Below are 22,500 nucleotides of genomic sequence, written 5' to 3' on the forward strand. Positions count from 1 at the left end.
ATTCAAAGTTAAATCACTGTCATGAAGCTAAATCTTTCTCACAGCATCCTCTTTAATACCACACACAAGTCTGTGTTTTATCAGCTCATCCCTTAAATCACCAAATCTGCACATTTTAGCTTTTTTTCTTGTCAGTTATATATGCTGTAAAAGTTTCACCAGTCTTTTGATCCCTTGTGTAAAATAAGTGCCTTTCCATTATAATATTTGTTTGGGGGTTACACATCTCTCTAAATTTACATTTTAAGCACTCAGGGTCTTCCCTTGTTTCATTCAGTACCACAATATGACGGTTCCCCCTCTACTGCAAACATAGCAGGTGCATACACAAATGAATGCTCTCTTTCTACGTCTTCTAAACCAGCTAAATTAAGCAGAATAAATGCCTTTGCACGTGTATCCTTATCAGAGTATGCAGTTTGTTTAAAAATATCATACTGTTGCTCAAACAGTGTAATTCTCTGCAATATTATTTTCAAATACAAGTGGAGCTGGTCTACAAAATCCTTCTGCTGTGCCATCAAATTATAGTAAAATGCCCTGCAAATATGGCCCAGGTAATTATGTATGTACTAGACCAATGATATCAATTCTTCTGCATTTTTGCCACTCTGTTCTTTCCCACCTCCTCAATACTCACCACCTATTTGAAATGTCTCATTTGCTGAATTCCATTACTTGTACAGCAATGTTCATCTATTTAACCTTATTTTATATAAACATTTTTGTTTTTTTTTATTTTTACTTTACTCCTTTTATCTTCTTTTTACTTGCATAAACTGTGAATGAATTACTTGCTTAAATTGTACTGTGAATTTTTGATAGTATACTTTGTACTGTGGAGCTTTTCTCCCCAGACCTCCACTGAAAAAGGGCGCAAACTCAGTTGGACTATCCTGGTTAACAAATGCCAAATAAATAAAATTGCAAAGAAGGACATAACTGCAGATACGCTCATATCTTCATAATCCAGTACAATTGCATGAACTGTAATACCAGCAATCTGTATCATAATTGAAATAAAAATGTGCTATCAGGTCTGTGACACAGATAGATAGATCAGAGTATGAACAACCAACTCATGGTCAGTTAGCAGTCCTGGTATAAAGAGACCTAGGTGGGGGTAGCAAAGGATTGAAAATGCAAAGATGGAAGTGTTCATGCCCAGGGATGTCTGCTTTTCACTGGTGACCAGAAAACTAATGGATGCATTCACTTGAAAGCAGTGACTCATCTGCAGGCTTACATTGGTTTCAGAAGCAAGAAGCAATATACAATATACTATATGTGCAATGTACTTTGAATGTCCAAACCTAGATGTGTCATTGGACATTTTTAGGAAAATGGTATCCATAGCATGCTCAGGCCTAGATTTGTTATTGGCCATGTGATGGGGTATGCACATGAAAATGGCATCTTTTGCATGACCAAGCCTTGAGGTGTTATTGTCCATGAAATAGGGTATACACAGGAAAATGGCATCCATTGCATGACCAAGCCAAGCACTGTTACTAGCCATGAAGTAGGGTATACACAGGAAAATGGCAACCATTGCATGACCAAGCCAAGAGGTGTTACTGTCCATGAAATAGGGTATACACAGGAAAATGGCATCTGCTGCATGACCAAGCCAAGAGGTGTTACTGGCCATGCACAGGAAGATGGTATAGTTAGTCAGAATCCACAACCCCATAGAAAACTAATGGCATATAGAGGTAATGCCCCAGTGGGGACATTGGGACACCTTGATGAACAAGTATGGTCAGAGAGCAAACACACACAAAAAAAAAAAAAAAAGAAACTCATTTCTGATGCATGTTGATGTTCACAACATCTTCTGATTCCTTGCATTTAGGCCTGTTTTGATTTACTTGACTCTTACATTAACTGTCAACTTCCTCACCTTACATTTCAGAAGTATTTACTTTCCATGTTTTTCTTTTGCAGCTGGACTAAATATTTCTGGACTCAATGTTTTGAGATCACAACAGTCGAGTCTCTGTGTCCAGTGGACACCTCATGCAGATGCGACAAGCTACAGAATCGTGGCCAAAGAGCTTAAAGGTAATGTTTTTCTTTCAGTGTTTCATTTACATGCCAATTACTTTGCACAGCTGCCTTCAGAATCTTAGAAAAGGCATGAAGAGATACATCGGGTATCTGCAAAGGTAACACCAAGATAATGTTTTTTCAGAATAAGGGCAAATTAAATAGATACTATTAGGAAAAATTGCATGGACTGAAGTAAATCAAATAAAATTTAAAGTATCAGGGATTTTTATTACCAGTGTGAAACTGTTGGATTTGCAGACCTATCCCATAGAAATGTATCTGTAATAGCTGGACAGTGTGCAGTAGTCCGACATAGTTTATAAGTTTATAAGAATTATAATGTCAGATGTACTTTAGTGCACAAGCAGGTAAGTATGCCACATATACTTACACAGGTGGTTGACTAGCTAAGTAATTTTGGCAGAAGAGCTTATTTGTCAAAATCCTTTAAGAATATTTCTGGTGTGAGTAAAATCAGGACTTGTGAGATACAAAACATAAAGGGCCAAAAAATATATATATATATATTTAAATTAGCTGATACCCCGTGGACCTTTCCCAGCTTTAAGCCGTTCCATTGCTATCTGCATAAATTGTAGCCCGAAATGGTTGGTCTTTACAGTACTGCATGAGTGTTTGCTTATTTTTATATCAGGTGGGGCAACCATGGAGGACACAGTATCTGCCAGTTTGGACAACTACTGCTTCAGTGGCCTGTCTCCTGCCACAGCATACAGGATCAGTGTGTCAGCTCGGCTGCAGAAGTGGGAGGGGCCAGCTGCTTCAGTTCTACTCACAACAGGTAAATATTTATCTGCTATTAATAAGCCACCAATTTTATGAATACTGCCACTGTTTGTGAGATTACGAGAAAAGTGTATGATGATGCATATTTATAACAGGCAAAATTCTCCAGCCTAGTTACATCCATAAGTATGATATGATACTGGACCCCCAGCCTAGTTACATCCATAAGTATGATATGATACTGGACCCCCAGCCTAGTTACATCCATAAGTATGATATGATACTGGACCCAGTTTTGATTGATTTATGACTGGGCATCTAACACATTTGCCTGCTGTACCACATGGTGCATAAATGGGAAACAGAGATAGAGAGACCTAACACATACATCAGTAGCTACTGTGTAATGTTGGTTCTCAGATGCTACCATATGAGTGCATGTCTGCGTATTGTAGTTCAAAGTGATAATAAAATGCCATGAAATGTGGATAGCCTTGTAGCAAAACTGAAGTTATTAGCGATTCTTATATAGGAAACCTTATTTTTAAAAGAAGCTTAGTGTGCTAATAACTGGACAGGAAAAGAAGGGTAGGTGCTCAGCAACTGAGGTTTATTACTGTGCAGATTATGACAACATAGGCAGCAGGTGTGCAATGGTTTGCAAATGGCTATAGCTCATTATAGCTAATAGTCTGCATGTATGTAAGCTGTATAAGTACGCAGAAGTGGGTGGTAGGTGACAGTGATATAGCTGCACGTCTCCGTAGTATTTACATGTTCATCATGATATTTATTAAACAACATATCTATGAAGATCTTGTGGAACATAACAACGATACAGAATGAACACAGAAAGTAAAAGAAAGAATAAGAAGTTCAAATGTACATGATATGAAATGGGATGAAGTAATGGCCAGAGAGATTGAAATAAAGTTAAGAAAAGCTCCTAAATGGAAAACCACAGGCCCAAATGTAGTACCTAACTTCTGGCTGAAAGTGTTAACATCTTTACATGAAGATTTAGCCATGAGTAAGAACTATTTGCATGTAAACCCCAAACAGACACCAACCTGGTTAACAGCAGAAAGAACAATACTCCTACTTAAAAACAAAGCTGCAAGCAATCCTAAAACGTATAGACCGATAACTTGCCTTCTGATGATGTATAAATTATACACTGCAATTGATGCTGACAGAGTTTATAGTCATTTAGAAGAAAACTCAGTCATGGCACTAGAACAAAAGGGTAGCAAAAGAAAGTCATGTGGAACAAAGGATCATTTGTTGTTAAATGAAATTATAATGAAGAACTTTAAGAAGAGGAAGACTACGTATGGCATGGATAGACTACAAAAAGCATTTAACAATATTCCACATTAAATAAATAAAAGAGAACTTAAATGTATAAGATATACCCTACACTGATCAATTACAATGACCATGAAACAGTGGAAAAAACACTTGCAGCTAAGCCATCATAAAAGACAAATTATTATTTCATGGATAAAAATTCAAAGAGGGCTATTCCAGGGTGACTCTTTGTCACCGCTGCTCTTTTGCCTTGCCCTTAACCAATTAAGCAGTCTTTTTAACAGATTAGGTCATTGCTACAATTTGGCTCCCAGAAAACAACAAACTGTAAAAACTTCTCATCTTTTTGTAGATGATTTAAAACTGTATAGTTCATCAGATATAGAACTGAAAGCACAACTGCAAGTGGCCAGAACTTTTTTTAGGTGATATAAGCATGTCATTCGGTCTTGATAAATGTGCAAAAGCAACCTTTAAAGCAGGAAAGTTGCGACACCAAGAAAACATCAGTTTGGGACAGGAATGTGATATACAAGAACTTGAGCAAGTAGAGGTGTATAAATATATGGGAATTGATGAAGGATCAACAATAAAACATGAACAAATGCAAATAAAACTTAGTAAGGATATTATAGCAGACTAAAATTAGTACTGAAGCATTTCTGACATCTAGGAACAAAGTCCAAGCTATAAACCAATTTGCTGTTCCTGTCATAACTTACAATTTTGGAGTGATTGTCCCCAAAAGGTATTGCATCAGATGGACAGGAAAACAAGAAAAATGCTTCACTCTTATCAAATGATTTAAAAAATCAGTTTGTATACCGATATTTTATATTTTCTGTTCTGAAGGAGGTATTGGCTTCCTAGAAACTGATTACATGTAAAGATCCGCTGTTGTAGGACTGCACACATATCTGCTGACCTCACAAGATCCAAAGATAGTGAAAGTTTTCAAACATGTGGAGAACAAGTCTAAGATGACTTCCCTGGTTTGTTTAGCAGAAGCATATCGGTGTCAAGTGGGAATGGAAATCAAACCAAAAGTAGATAAAAATCAGGCAACAACTGAATGTGCCATATATCAAAAGAAAGACTATAAGGTGAAAGATCAATTGAGAAGGCAAGAAATGTGGAAAATGCATAAATGTAGTTGTTAAGTGCAGACAGCTCCTGGAACAACCTCATGTCAATCAGGGTCGACCACAGGAATGTTTAAGGACAGGTGAATTTAAACCAAAAATGAAAGGATAACAGATGAAAGGATAACATTGGCAGCCCAGGATAGCGGACTACATATACATTGGTTTACAAAGTCCATTGAACATTTAGGAGAAACTGACAAACATAGGTTTTGTAAAACAGAAGTGGAAACAATCACATATCTTGTTGCTTGTTGTGATATACTAATGGCAGGACTATATACTGAAAGGCATGATAATGTGGCAAGACTGTTGCATTGAGGATCGTGCAAACATAATATTGAAGTAGCTGAAAAACATTGGAAACATGAGACACATAGCATTATAGAAAATGAAGTTTATATCACATTTGATCACCCATTACCAACAGCTGAAAAAATAGCTTTAGTCCAGAAAAGAAGACAAGTAGCATTGATTATTGAAATTGCCATACCCAGTGGCTACAGTATATTATGTACAGAGAGACACAAAGTCATAAAATACAAGAATTTACAGGTAGAAACTAGGCCAATTTGGAAGGAGGATACCCAGACACTTCCAGTAGTAGTAGGAGCAATGGGTCTTATAAAAAAATAATTTACAGTCTTACTTAGATATGTTAACGATACATGTAACTCTGTACAAATTGCAGAAGGAGTCATTACTGGGCACATTGCAGGTCCTGCAAAGAGCACCTCTGGCTAACATCAAATATCTAACTATGCTAATTTCATAAACTTTAATCATACTTTGACTTAGGAATGGAGCTATTTCTGTCATGGTATTAGAAACACAAAAGACTTGGAGAAATTATAAAGAGAAAAAAACAACACAGAAACTTCAGATGTATGGCATTTACATGAAGTGTTTACTTTGCTTCTAGAAAAAAACGTTTGCCAGATGATATGACCTCCCATAGATGAGTGCTTGTATTCTTAAGGAATTATATCCCAATGATATAGGTTCTTTTAACTAAATTTCATTTTGCTGACTTCCAGTGATTGGAAAAAACATGACTGGATTCTCACTGACTAAAAATTGTAAAGTTTGCAGAGAATCATTGTTTGTGTGTTTTTTAATTGTCCAGAAGCATTAATTCAATGTGACTGATTTTGATCTTTTGTTCACTGTTGTGCAATTGTGGACTTAATATATTTAAGTGTGTTTTTTTGGGCAAAGCCCTGCAGTTAAGGAGTGTAGGGGCATCTTGTCCCAACAAAAATATTATTAAGCTATTTTTCTAATGACATTTTCTATGAGATGCATCTATGCATCAGCAGTGATTTGCTGGTGTACAGTTTTCTATTTTCTCCGCTGTTACGTGATCATAAAGTTAGTATATTTGAGGAAAAGGGGTGTGGTTCATGTCGGCTTACTCATCTGCAAAAAGACATGTTTTTACAACATGTTTGGCATAATAAAATATTTCAGTACATAGTAATTCTGTTGGAATGAGATTTCAGTCGAATGACTGTTTTAGTCAAAAATTTTCAGTAAATTCTTTTTCAGTGAAATGTGACTCATTCAAAAGAAATACACTCAGCCTAATATGCTACATTGTTATTTTTCTAGTTATTAAATATACAATTTTATATGCATTGTATGTGGCAGCATGGGGTACACTATAATGATCATTTTAAGGTATCTTTACCTTTGCACTAAGTGTATTATGGGCTTTTACATAAAAATCAGATCTTTAATTGTATTCAGTGGAGATTTCAATGAATGCAGCTTTCACTTCCCTTTCATGCTGTCCATATAGGTGACTGGCTTCTTGAAGTATGTTCTGAATCTATAATATTTCCCAAGAATATTCACATTTGCCATTTAATCTTAGGAACATATAAACAATGCTAGGCAAATAAGCATGAGGACCATAAGATGTCTAGCTAGATGCACCTTTAAGTAGACTGTAACTCTATGGCATTTATATGGTATTACATTGGGATGAAATGGCTAGGCTTAAAATGACCCCTAGGTCAATAGCCTAGTGATCTCTCTGTATGTTTCCTTAGAATATATTAGTTATATAGAATGAATTTGCTATTTTTTTATTTAGTATGAATTTTGCTATATAGGGTTACTTAACTCTGTTTGTTTACATAGAATGATTTAGCTGTATAGAGTGAATTAGCTAGATATTTTTACTTGGAATGAATTATCTATGTAGAATGAATGAACTATGTATCTTTATACAGAATGATTTACTTATGCATGTATGTTAGTGTAGAATGACTTAGTAATGTGTGTTTACATAGAATGAAATAGCTAGTTAAGATTAATTAGCTATGTATGTTTTATTATAATGTATTAGTTATGTAGGATGACTTTGCTATGTATGTTTACACAGAATGAATTATTTATGTAGAATGAATTAACTATGAACATTCACATTGAATGTATTAGATATATTTAATTAAATATCTTTTTATGTTTACTTAGAATTAATTAGCTATGTAGAATTAATTAGTTATGCATGTTTAGTTAGAATGAATTAGCTATGTATAATTAATTACCTTTGCACATTTACTTAGAATGAATTAGCTATATGTGTTTAGTTAGAATGAATTAACCATGTTTGTTTACTTAGAAAGAATAAAACATGTAAGATTAAATAATTATGTATTTTTATTTAGAATGAATTAGCAATGTAGAATAAATTAACTATGTATCTTTGCATATAATGATTTAGCTATGTATTGTCATTCTGTATGTTCATGTGGAATGAATTAGCCACATATAATGAATTAGCAATTTATGTTTACCTGGAATGAATTTGAAATGTTCATAGGTAAATACTATGCTATTATCTCTTGTGGGCCATTTTTAATCTAGACAGTTTCCTGTTTTGAGCTCAAATTAACATATTGCATTTATTTAGAGACTGCACTTACCCATCCCATGGTTTATAATTATATATTACCCCTAATAAGAATAATTGAGATATCACTATAGAAACTTTGAGGGGACCCCTGCATAGGATAAAGCATTTAGGAGCTGCCCCAGTCCATTAGTAGTACAGGAGGCTGTCTATAGGGGTACATTTTCTTTTTCCCATGCATAGGTCCAAGTTGCACTTGGATATAGACAGGGATGAACTTTGTTTTATATTTTTTATATCTATGTAGAATGAACTAGCTATGCATGTTTATTTTTGTGTGACCTAACTATATAGTATTAATTAACTATGTATGTTTATTTAGAAATAATTAGATGTGTATGTTTACTTATAAGAAATTTCCTGTGTACTGTGAATTAACTATGTATTTTTTTTATACTTAATTATCTATGGAGACTGAATGATCTAACGTTATTTAGAATGACTTGTCTATGTATGTTTTCTTAGAATGAATTTGCTATGTAGGATTAATTAGCTATGTAGGTTTACTTACAATGAATTATGTATGTATGTTTTACTAAAATGAATAAGCTATGTAATAAGAATTTGCTACATATTTTTCCTTGGAAGAAATTAACTCTGCAGTATGAATTAGCTATATATTTTTTGTACACAGAATGAATGATCTAACTAGGATTAATTAATTCTGCATATCTACTTTGAATAAATTAACACTGTGGAATGAACTGGCAAACTATGTTTGGTTTAACATCTCATTTCAATTTGGAGATAAAACGGAAGGTACAATGATACAATTAACTCCTTTTCAGGAAAAAAAAAATGTTGAAATATACAACTTTTCAAGTTGACATTTTTTTACATGAATGCACTTCTGTTAAGAGGGTCCCTAACGGACTAAGAATCTAGAAATTTCCTAATGGAATCTATGTTAACATTCATTTATGTACTGATCTTATAGACAGGGTTTACTCTCATGAATGTATTGCTTAAAAACAATGATAACTTGATGGAAAAACTATTGGATGAAGTACATTCACTTAATGATTATATTTATCTGATTCTATTTATTGGGATCATTTGCTTGAGTGAATTAAATTCAGTATAATGCTATCTTTCCTAAATTTGACAAGACACTAGATGTCATCAAAATCAAAAAGAGAAAAAAGCCAGTGAGATACAAAGCAGAATATTTAAAATGTCGATCATACCACAAACCAAAGTCCAGTACACATGCGTCTTATTAGGTTCATAGGTTCATTGATAGTACTAGGCTATCTGCCCTTGCAGACCATTTTAAGCCTAGCCATATTTCCCAACCCTAAGGTAAGAATCATACCCTGTACCTTGCATCTACAAGATAAACACATTAACCAGTATGCCAACCCCTAATCCTCAGTCTTAGAATTACAGAGTCAAAGTCTGATTTTGTTAAGAAGGCTTGAACAGACAACAGTAGTTCAACATTTGCAGGCCATGATAATATGGATTCAGCTTAAAACTATTTTTTTTACATCATCCCTTGCTGAGGTGATCAGAAAGGCTGGCCAGCAAATGCAAACATCCTCAGACAAACCACTGGATGGATAAAGAACATCCTCAGACTTTTTCAAACCCTTGAGAGACCAATGGACATGCCAGTACAGAATCAGAGGGCAGTCAAATATATATTAAGTTTGAACACATATTTGCCTTCTGCCAAACAAGATATCATTGTTGAAACTACTGGGGACCATGAAGTCACCTTGAATATTATTACTGATGGTGATTTTCAGATTTTTAATTTCAGTCACCTCAAACTGACTGACATCCATGTGAAACTTTTTTAAAAAAGGGTTTTTATTGTACGTTCTCGCAGGGCTGACATTGTGAAAGTTTTACTTAATTTAAAGCTGTATACACACACGCTTAATTTGTCTGTAGTGTTTATATTACATGTAATTTTGACCTTAATGATAGTAATTATGTTAGAAAAATCGGTTTTATTCCTCCACATCATCCATTTATTCCTTATCTGAGCAGCTTTGTGAACATGAATTCAGAAAACTATGCATGAACAAGATAATGCAAGATAGCAGATTTATAATTCAACTGTAGTTGAACATAACATCGCAGTTGAAGTTTCTCATGATAAATCTGTTAGATTAATGAATCTAGATAAGGGATTAGGTTTAGTCGTTATGGATGCCATTACTTATTCAGCTCATTTGACCACATTGTTAGAAGACAGTAATTTTTGCAGAACTGTTTCACACAGTGAAATACATGTTGCATATGCTTAGATTAAGTTCTAGAATAATTTGTTGATGTAGAAAATTATTAATAAAAATGTATTTAATATTTTGCTTGATGATTATCCTACTATTCTCACAATTACTGGGATGCATAAGGTCCATAAAAATAGTCATAATCCTTCCTTATATACAATTATTTCTGAATCAAGCTCTTTTACCTTTAGCAGTGTTTGTAGATCATAAATTAAATAATGTTTTTGTCACTATCCACACTTTTTAAAGAATTTGTGACATTTTATTGAGAGTATTTCTTGTGTCACCTTTTTGATGACTTAAGTTTAGTGTCTGCAGTTATTAAAAACCTTTATCATTATATCTCATACTGTAATTATGAAGTGGTTTATGAATAAAGTAGATCATTATAAAGTTCTAAAATATTAAATGCCAATGACATCAAACTAAAAGAACTCTTTATGGAACTCACATTGAAAAACAGTCTTTTGTTTTTCAACAAAAGATTGGAGCTGTCATGAGGGTACTATCTGCTCCCAACTATGCAAACTTAGTTATTTTGTTCTAGGAAATGCCGTTTGTTTTTAACACAATATTTATGCATAACACTATGTTTTATTTATATTATTAAGATTATGTATTTATTATCTGGTATGGTAACATGAAAGAATTAGATGATTTTTGATTATCTTAATAAAATTACTGACTTAAGTTTTCATATGATTGTTTATTTAACAAAATTAACTTTTTGAATGTTAGTATTCTTAAAACACTGAGGCACAGAAATTTCAATCTTGGATCTATTGTATACTAACTTTTTCTAATGCATATTTGTAATCTCAAAGCCGCAATCCCCTTTTCTTTTGATGCATATGACTTTAGAAATATATCAGGGCGAAACTGGGTTGCAGTTTTTAATTCCAATTTAATTGACAAGTTAGGGTCAAAATCTAGGGCAGTTTATAGTAGAAACATTAACATCAAATCTTTCATTGGGAATAAAAGAAAAAAGTATTAAGTAAGCATTGCAATAAAATATAAGAGATGTAAATAATATATTTGGGATTCTAGCTATATTTCTGTTTTTAATTACCCTAGTACTTTTCTATGTGAAGGACAGTCTGACTGCAACACTAGATGTTTAGTTACATTGCCCTCTGTTCTACTCGCTGTGCATATTACGTGGGTAAAACAGAAGGGCAATTAATGGTACACATTTAGGAACATGTCTGAGATGTCATGTAAAGATTAAAACTATGCTTTGTTTTAGCATTCTCTTACTTGTCCAAATTTTAAAATGTTTTATTTTTTATACTTGAACAGAGAAAGGGGATGGTGTTAGAAAATGGTTTTGAATGCTGAGAAAGAAAATGCTCAATGCTTATAAGAGGTGTTGTTTTACCTACCTTAAGAGCACACTTAAACTAACAAAGAGCTTAAGGGAACCATTAGGAAGCTCAAAGTAGATATGAACTTAAAATCACCACTAGAATGAAAAATAACTGCAAATCTTTCTCTAACTATGTCAGAAAATTAGGAACTTACACCCAAAAGTTTTGAAGCTAGTCCACAATAATAAAGACTTTTGAATTCATTCCATCCATGGATTTGGGTGTCTCATTTCCTGAGATTTTTAGCTGAATTATGTTTTGAAATAAACAAGTACGTTTTACAGTTCCATGGTTTCTTTGGTGTTCCTGTATATTTTTGTTGTTTGCTAGTTTCTCTTTTGGGTCCTACATTTCTTGAAGTTGGCTTTAATGGCATCAGGAACACCTACCAGAGATACTGGGTCAGGTTTCTTGGACAAATATTTGATTCAATTAAGTCAGTCAGTTGGGAATTTAACCCTTCTAGTACAACAACTGACACAATGTCTGGATACTGTTTGAGTAACACAACAGCCACAACAGTCACAACCAGCCTAGTATGACAGTTCTGAGCCCATTTTAACATTTCAGCAAACCAGAGTGAGACCAGAGCTTCGTACCCAACTTATGAAGTTAGCTATGGTTAGGACTAATGGTAACATGGACAGTTTTGATTGCTGTCACTCTTTTTTTAATACCCCCTGAATTGGGTGAATGGTTAAATCCTTCCATTAAACTTGATGATATCAGCATGCTTAGATCTACCAGTCTTTCTGATAACTGACAGAGTTTAATTGTAACCTGCTAAAAGTAAAGAAACTCCAGTTAGCCAGTGCCTACTTTTGGAATGTATAAAAGTAAATCTTGCCCAAAAAGTGTTAAGAATGTGATGTTATCCTACAGGATTGATTTCCAACTCTAAATTACATTTCAATTTGTTATCTATGTTCAATACACATGGAAGTGAATATATGAAAATGCTAGTTAAATACAATCAGAAACAAATCGAGAGTCTTATAACACAAACATCTAAACTGGATACTAGCATCAAGCAGGATGCACAATTTGAAACCCTCAAATTGGACTATTATTTTTTTCATAGTATTGATGAACAAGTGAATATTATTAAAGAACGCAAGTTAAAAAAGTTAAACCATGATAGAAGGGATTATACTAATAATGAAGCATACCCTCTACTTCTTCTGTCTCAGGATTGGATATATAAGTCAACCACACTAAACACAATTGCTAATGAAGACCAATACAATCAGCCAAATTAAGAGATTTTTTTAGTTGAAAATGAAGTTCTCCAATCAGGAGATCAAGTAGATTTATGGAACGACAAAGAAATGCTTCCAACCAATGGCAACAACAAACCAGGGCAAGACTTCATGGAGAGGAGGAGTAAGGGGGCAGAGAATGCAGAACAGAGGGAGATTCTTATAGATGCAAATAAGTCCCCCAACTTTTTGAATAATGCTGCCATGATGAATGATATTAAAACCTACTTTACCTTCCCCATGTGCTATTGTTCAAAATTCCACAGCTGATTTATCTGTGTACAGTTACTCTAAATATGAGGTAAATGTTGACTGCTGCAACTAGCTGTCTAGGGGGTTGACTTTTGTCCCCAAAAACAAGCTGATTTGGTGAGTTTGCTTTGTGATTTAAAGCTGTTTATAACAAAATTAAATTTAATATATTGCTTCAGAATATGGATGGAGCTATGAAGCCCTTACATATCTCCAATACTTTTAATCCACCAATTCATCCTGTCCTGCAGTGTTACGAACGCTTATGTGAAATGAATGCTAGAAACATATTGAAAATGAACACCATGGGAAAGTACAAAAACAATGTAACTATAATGGAGAGAAAAATGTTACAGGACTTACATAACAATCCAAGTATTAAAATTATTAAATAATAGATAAAGATGATGAACTTATTATTATGGAAACTGCAGATTATATAAAAAAATGGAAGAGTCTGTTCAGAATGAGATGTATCAGATATCATCTAACAAAGTAAGCATATCATACAATAAGATTTGTCTAGTCCTGAACGATTTGCTCTATCAACGACTACAATTTTTTGTATATTAATAATCCAATTATACTAACAGTTTTCAGCATTCCAAAGTTACACAAGAATATTCAACAGCCTCCTCCTGATAAGTGGATGCAAGTGGGTCTATAACAAACCCATCGGCAAAATACTTGGATATCAAACTTAAAAAGCTAGTCCAACATGAACTTCATATATGTTGCAACTCATGGGACTTTCTATAAAAAAATTGAGAAAATTCCATTTAACAAATCCTGGCACTTCATTATGATCGATGTCAAGGACCTGTATTATTTGATCCCACATCAAGAAGGGATCAAATGGTTTACTGAATTCGTACTGGAGAATGACATCAAACAGAATGACATCAGCTCTATATGAGACTCTATTTAAGGTTGTATTGAAGACAAACTATGTTACCTTTGGAAAATAGATTTTCCTACAAGTCCAAGGAGTTGCTATGGGCTTGGCATGTGGTGGACTTTTTGCCAATATAGTAATCATAGCATGGGCGAAGAAATTCTTGTTTAACTCCCATTTTTTTGGCAACTGTAAAATTCTATATAAGATACCAGGATGACATTTTTATTATTGTGGAAATGTGGTAAACAAGAGATTGAAAAGTTCATTGGGTGTATTAACTAATCAACCAACTTCCTGCACTTTACAGCCCAAGTCCATGATACAGAAATAGCATACTTGGATGAGTGGCTGATGAAAGACATTATGAACCATCGCTTAACTTCAAAAATTCACTGAAAAGAGACTTATTCAAACAGCTTTCCTCTGTTTATTGAGCAGTCATCCTTGGCCCAGAAAAAAGCAACCATGAAAGAGCAATTTGTCCAGGTCACACGCATTGTTCCTGATGACTTGGATTTTTGGGATGAGTGTCAATTTTTGAAAAATATATTTCTTAAATGTGGGTATCCAAATGTGGGTATCCAATTATGTTTGTCTATAGGATCATGATGGAAGTACTGAATAAACAGGAGAATAAACATTTTGCCCCGATCTTGGATAACCCTATCCTATCTAATTCAGTAACTAATATTACCAACAGAAACAAATACACTAATTCACTCATCATGACCTTTTCAGAAGATTGTTCTACAACTGTACATATTTTCACGAAAAAATTGGTTTATTCTAACTCAGGATAGCACAATTAGGGACATAATGGCCATACCACCAAAAATTTCCTTTCATAAAGATAAAAATTTGAAATCCATACTTGAGAGAAGACTAAAGGTACATGAGAAAAGAAATAACATGTCTAAATGTGGAAGTTGTCCCTATTGTAGATTTATGTCACAAGGCAAGGAATTCCAGGTGAATGGGTCCATCCTTTAAGTAAGGGGACTTTACAATTGCAATTATACCAAAGCAGTTTATTGTGGTTTGTGCTCTTTTTTTCAGCAAAATGAGAAAAGACTCCGTGATAGAGTTTATGAACACTTATATGATGTTGAAAAACAGAAATTGAATAATGCCTTAGCAAAACATGTATTTGATAACCCAAACCACAGTTTTCAATTTTTTGTGATCAAGCAAATGGAGCCAAACATAAGAAATGAGTCATGGAATTTATACTTAGAGAAATGAGAATTGCATTAGCAACTGCGCCTAAATGCTACAACATGTCCAGGACTTAATGAATGCATGTCTATAGCTTGCTTACTCAAACTGAAAACATTCCAGAGATAATGGATGAAGGAAAGTATAATTACATTTCCTAGGCATTACATCATTCAGCAACCAATGATATCCTTTGATTAAGGGGGCTTGCCTCTCACATGACTGGTAATCACATTTTCATTGGAGTGTAAAATGGGCTCAGTAGATTTTCATATTTATCTGATGAAGTTTTCTAATACAAAGACAAAAGCACTTTTCTTTGGATTTAACTTACTGTCATTTGGTTTTTGCATTTTAATATACTGCTTTTTTGTGGCCCTTAAAGAGTTTTGAATTTATTCCATCTGTGGATTTGGGTGTCTCATTTCCCACAATTTTTAACTGAATTACTTTTTGAAAGAAACAAGCAAGTTTTACAGTTCCACAGTTTCTCCAGTGTTCCTGTATATTTTTGTTGTTTACTAGTCCACAATAATACTACACTCTCTGATCCCAAGGAAATAGCTATATCCTAGCTATCAAATTTAGTGCAAATTTTACTCTACCAATAGGTATAGATATCCAACAGATTCCACAATCCCAGCACCCCCTTGTATTAACTACAGAACAAGTTTAATCATCTTGTTCAAAAATTAAGAATATTTCATCCATGAGCCCTGACAACATACCAGGCTGCCTGATTATCAGTGCCAAACTGGCCTTCCTGAACCCCTGCTTATCCTCTTTAATCAAAGCCTCATCACTAGTGACATTCCTGAAACCTGAAATACAGCTATTGTAATGCCATTACACAATATTGACCCAACTATGGACGTTGGTAACTATAGACTCATTAGTCTTATTAGCCTAATATGTAAAACTCTGGAGCATATTATCTCAGACTTCATTAATTTCAACATTGAAAATCTGTCAACCCTAGACTCTTTGACCTCATTAATTTCTTCGAAAACATAATCAAAGCAGTGGGTAGTGGTTATGCAGTGCAGACAGCATATCCAGACATGGCCAAGGCCTTTGACACTTTTCCCCATGCAAGCATTACTAATAGACTTGTAAATCTAAATCTAAACCCTTATATTGTGCAATGGATATCAAACTGGTTGGCTGACAGAACTCATATGGCTAGAGTAGTAAATATCACTTCTGAAAGCAAAACAGTTAGCATTGGTGTACCACAGGGCCTAGATCTGAACTATCTCCTATTTGGCATATATTTGTCAGTCCTTCAGGCCAGCACTTCTGGCCTATAGTTAACTAAGTTTGCAGATGACTGTAAATTGGGTGTTGTTATTCGGTCTTCAACTGACTCACAATTGCTCCAACATGGCTTGGCTTAGACCATGTTAACAACTAGTTCAAGGACAACGGTCTTAGATTAAATGTAAAAGATATAGCATAGTTCATTTTGGTAAACTAAACAGTTTCCATTACCATATAGGAGATGCACCCCTCCAATCAGATGGTGTTGTAAGGGGTCTGGGTACTCTTGTTGATAAGGTTTACTATTGAATATGTGAAGTGACTGCTGTCAACTGGCATGTTCCATGTTTCCAATGGGAAGAATGCTATCTCAGAAAACATTGACTACACTACAGCAAATGGGTAGTGTAGTTCAATTATCAGAGTTCGGCATTGTGAATGGAGATTGCGGTTCAGTGAGGAACAGGGAATTAACCCATTTCCTCATAGTATTGCGATCTCAGAGTTAGTATAGTAAAATACACATACCATTGACTGTGGAATTTCACAGTATGGTAAGCTACATAGCATGGGTGATTAATGTCACCTCCTGCTATGTTGAATACATCAAACTATGGGTGTTGATGTATTCAGTTTTGACCTGGCTGCATTTTCACCATTCTGGATTCAAGATTTCAGGTCAACCATGTGACCGGTCAATGTATGCAGTTTCAAGGTTTCAATAGTAAACAGCTGATAATTCCTTATCTGACCATCATGTCTCCACAGTAGTTCAGAAAGCCTTTTATTTGGGCCATTTCATTTCCAATGGCATCTCCACTAGATCCAAAGAAGTCTTAAGTTCCCTTTACTCATATTTTATCAGACCCATTATTGAATATAATGCATCTTAGATCCAAAGAAATATTAAGTTCCCTTTACTCCTATCTTATCAGACCCATTACTGAATATAATGCATCTTTTGGCATGTATTTATCTAAACATATCATACAACTTGAGAGAACTCAAGGATTCATAACTAAAAGTATCAGCGACCTCAAAGAGTTTAGTTATGAGAAGAGCCTGGAAGCCCTTTCTCTGTACTCACTCTCTAACAGACTCCTCCATGAAGATCTATGGCTCGCCTTTCATGTCATGAAAGATCCAACCATATTTGATCTCCTATTGTTTTGCAGAATGAAAGGTACATCAAATACTCAGTTAAAGGAACTAAATCTTCATCAGGAGATAGATAAGACACATTGATGTGATAGATACATACCAAACACATCCCTCACCTCTGGAACAAACTAATACTACATGCCAAGAAGAGTAACACCCTCGTACCCCTCAAGGTAAACCTAGATAATTGGATGGGCAGCCTCTCCTGGTCTATCTTGTCTTGCCATCCTTGAGGCAAAAGGAAAATTTTAAATATGAATTTCTGGATAGGCTTTAGATGATCTACAGACTGATTGCCTAGTACTTACCTGTAAACCTATGAACCTAATAACTTATGTATGGCTAAGTCGAGGTGTATGTTCATATAGAATGAATTAGCCATGTACAATTAATTAGCTATGTATGTTTACTTCAATTGAATTAGTTATGTAGAATTAATTTGCTATTTGTGATTATTTTTAATAAATTTTTGTTATGTGGGATTAATTCATTATGCACATTTACTTAGAGTAAATTAGCCATGTAAAATGAATTAGCTAAGTGCATTTACCTAGAATGAATTATATATGTGGAATGAATTAGCTATGTATGTTTACTTAGAATGAAGTTGCTATGTAGAATTATTTAAAATGTATGTCTACTTAGAATGATTTATGTTGAGTGAATTAACTACATACAGTTACATAGAATGAATTAGCTATGTATTTTTCTTAGAATTAATTATTTATGTTGGATTAATTATCTATGTATGTTCACTTAGTTCATAATGATTAACATTGCATTGATATATATCCCTATTGCATACTGTTTGCTAAAAGATTTTTTTTTAAATCTTCTACTATGTAGGTCATTTTCAGTTTTGCTGAGCTCATACTTGAAAAGGGCGTTTGAATGAGCGAACTTACCAGCTTAACAGATATATATAGTGTAAATGCAGCTGATTTTAAAAAATATTCATGTGTCTGCATCATAATATCACTTTTACTGTTGTAAGATTTGTAAGTTCTTTACGTCTGCTCGGTAGTCAGTAAAGCATCACATTTTTGTTGATCCATTCCAGAAACAACTTTGCGTTGCTAATTTATAATTATTTACTTATTTATTTAGCATTATCCCCAGTCATTGCTGATTGTTACTGCTGAACTACATATAAGAGTTTTACTTATGGAGGGAGCTTCCACTGAAAATAGTCACAAATATCCTCCTGCCCAGCTTAGTGAATGCAGCATTACAAAAATCAGCAAACAAGACAAAATTGAGGTGTCTTGGACTAATAATAATGACACCATCACTGACGATGCTGGGAAAGTAGTAGATGATTTTTAACATTTGACAAAAATGAATCTGTCAGAAGCAGAAAAGCTTTCTTTGTACCCCTTTTATTTCTAAAGGAAGAAACTAACTTTTAAATAGGTATGTTGCACATAAAATGAAACTCGATATATATTACGCTTACTATTTCCTGGATACTATACAAAAGCATACAAACAAATTATGTGGGATACTAAAATGCAAACATCACATAAATGAGGATTGTTCATGTGTGGTACCGCAATAGTAAAACCTATATGCACGAATAAGTCCATAGCGACTGCGCCAGTCAGTCAGGTGGGCATACCTCTCAACTTCCAGACAAATTAATAGACTTGAGATTGGCTGTGTTTTATGCCTCTCGATTAGCTCAGGAACAGATGCTTTTGATTGGCTTGTATACCGCAATGCTGGCTGGCTGCTTTAATTGCGATATACAAGCCAATCAAAATTCATAAAGCGGAGCTACCACTGTTAAATGCGGAACAGCGGGTTAAATCAATCACACAATCTGGAGCACTTGGGTGCTAAGGCCACCATAATTACACTCAGCAAGGCCTTACTACATCTAGGTAATTCCGATTCTGTATCATAGGTCAAAAAAATAATTTCCTTAGTTACACCAAATTGCTTACCTAGTATGTTTGACAGAGTAGTCTGCAGGGAATCTTTGCACTCCTAGAAATTATGTTCTCAGTAACCTTTTTCTTCCCCATCATACCTTCAACATTTGCTGTCTACCTGAGAAATAAATAATTTGGATTCTACTTGGGGTATAAAAATATCTATGTAAGCACTTCCAAGCAAAGATCCTAAATCTTCTAGACTTTGTTGGATATTTGGGAGACATACATATATCCCCCATTGTTTCTTTCTGAATTGCTTATCCAATCTCTCTTCTCAATCCTTTATAAACTCATCGGATTGATTCTCGTAGTAATCATGCAATATTCTGTATGGCGTACTAGTTATTCCTTTTTTAACAGCAGCATCTGTTCTAGATTCTAGTAAAAACTCTACCAGTGCTGCTTTTTCACTTAGCATACCCCTTTTTTTTCTCTTTGCTTATACTCTGATATCAGTCCTTGATAGGGAAGGCAATCTCTAGTCTGCAGTCGAAATAAATTCTTGGCCTCTTCCCATTCTATTACCTTTCCCTCTCAAATTATTTGCTTCCAATACCTTGGTTCTTTTGCCAGTTCTCTCCAATAAATTCGGACCCCATCTTGCCTATTGTCTGTATCTTAATTGCAATCATCCTTATTAGCAGAATTTTCTTTCTTAATTCCTGTGTTGACGTAGTTCTTAGAATACTTTCTGCTACTTTATGTATCTAATGCTCTGTGGGGTTATTGTTATTCTCCTTAAAGATCTGCAGCCAACATCCCAGCCTCGCCTTGTTTCTTGAGTCCCCCCATTTCATCATCATCCCTTTCTACTTTGAATTATAGGTTTCTGCTTATGCTATGTTAAAGGAGCCTTACCTGTGTAGCTCTAAAATTCCCCTTTAAATTGGGTAATGCCAAACCTCCTTTTTCTATTGGAAGAATCATCTTATCCCAGTTGACTCTTGCCGTCGTCCCCTCCCAGAGAAAATCGTTCAGCTCGTTATTAAGTGCTGCCCACACGTCTTTCTTTCATCTGTATTACTTATTCTGCTTTTGTTTCTCTATATTTGAAGAGACAATTTTACCATTTTAATGTGGTCACTATTGTTATTTATGGGGTGACCCTCTCTAACGTTCACGTATCTTGTATGTACTAAAAGTATGTGTTAAAACTGCAGTGGAACAGGTTGCAAACCTAAAGACTGGATAACAACACAGTACTAGCACAAAGTTGCAGGTTTATTATTAAGTGCACAATAAAAAGAAGTATTTGTCAATGCCAAATGCTGTCCTGGTTTCTTTATTTCGTCCTTAAGGAAGCAGTTCCTCTTTTCTTTCTTTTCCTCCTAGTCATCTAACCCCAACAATATCTCTAACTAAAGAAACAAGAATATTTCTGTTATGACTACTAGCGTACTTGTCTCACCTACATTTAATAGCGTTTTGAAATGGGAATGATGTCTAGGCTTCTTCAGCAGTACTATATTTACGTTTCTATCTTGCTGTAAGCCACATTTTCATTTCGACTACATTTCTTTGTTCCTTTTCCTATGAGTGTGGTTTCTCTTATATCTCCCTCTTCTGCCAGAACTCAATCATGCTCTGATAAAAAGCTTGTCTTCAGACTGGTCGTTATGGTCACTGTACTCTGTGTGGCACAGTTTACTGATTTCTCAAAGCCTGTTCATTTATTAAAATGACAACATTCATTCCTGCCAACCTTTTCCCATACTTTTCTCACTAACTCTGCGGTCCTGATTATTTCATGTAATAGTATCTGACCACCCCATTCCTTAACCTAATGCCATGAGCAGACTTCTCCCATGTATAGTTTTCTTATAAACCTCTGGTCCATGAACCCATAAAATGCAATGTATTTTTCCTGTACTACACTGAATATTTAGATACAAGGGGCTGTAGTATTTATGATAGGACAAGTACTGTCTGACATTAAAAAAGTCTTTCTGTTGAAACACTACCACCTGGGAAGTTAATTATTTTATCAGACTCTATTCACAGTTTAATTTTAAGCTTCTACCCTTCCATCTACAAGTATAAGGAATTTAAAAGCAGATATGCTGTATCTGGTATATAATACTGAGAAGTTTATGTTTTTATTCTTACATAGTGCAGTTGCAAACTATAGTGCTAGTGTGGACAGTGGTTACAATGAAAATGTACATACACCTTCCAATATCTATTTCTTTGTACTTTTCCACAGATAATTTTGAAACTGTGTGACTTGAATTAAGTATTGCCTTTTTTCCATTTAATCCAGTGAGCGCATTTGTAGGTTCTGGAAGCTGAGTGAAATGCCACTTTCATCTGTCTTACATACTTGGCTTGTTTCTCTACATTTCTGGAAAAAAGTGCTACCAGTTTTAATAGGCTTACTGCTTTTGTATTCAATGGTTAGCTTCCCGTTCATATATTTTGTGGTTTAAAAACCAGTGTACTGACGCATTACCTGCAACGTGACATTCGATTTGGACGGTGGATAATCTGTACAGCAGTCTAACCAGGAAGGCTTTTCTCTTTTTGTTTTGACAGCTGCTTCATGATCCTTCTTTGCATTTCTGTTACTGTCATTACTGAGTAGCATTTTCATTTTTTATCATCTTACAAGCTAGGGTATCCCTTTCTCCTTATGTCATTTTAGTCTCTGGTGACCTCTGTCCATTTTAGTGGAGTCAGTCATCTGAAACGTCATCCAGCCTCTTAGAAATGACCTCATCTTTGTCAGCAGCCCTC

General features: G+C 34.6%; 1 protein-coding gene across 4 annotated transcripts in view; it reads left to right on the plus strand.

Moving 5' to 3' along the window:
• Positions 1-22,500, plus strand: part of LOC122817233 (collagen alpha-1(XIV) chain-like) — a 950,064-nt gene that overhangs the window by 598,023 nt on the left and 329,541 nt on the right. For all 4 annotated transcript variants that reach the window (XM_044090454.1, XM_044090451.1, XM_044090453.1 and 1 more), the window contains exons 21-22: positions 1,948-2,064; positions 2,708-2,854. In XM_044090454.1, the coding sequence (XP_043946389.1) occupies positions 1,948-2,064; positions 2,708-2,854 (264 nt within the window). The remainder of the gene's footprint in view (positions 1-1,947; positions 2,065-2,707; positions 2,855-22,500) is intronic.

Source organism: Protopterus annectens, chromosome 12.part0 (genome assembly GCF_019279795.1).
Source record: "Protopterus annectens isolate FY-2018-M chromosome 12.part0, PAN1.0, whole genome shotgun sequence".
NCBI lineage: Eukaryota > Metazoa > Chordata > Ceratodontiformes > Protopteridae > Protopterus > Protopterus annectens.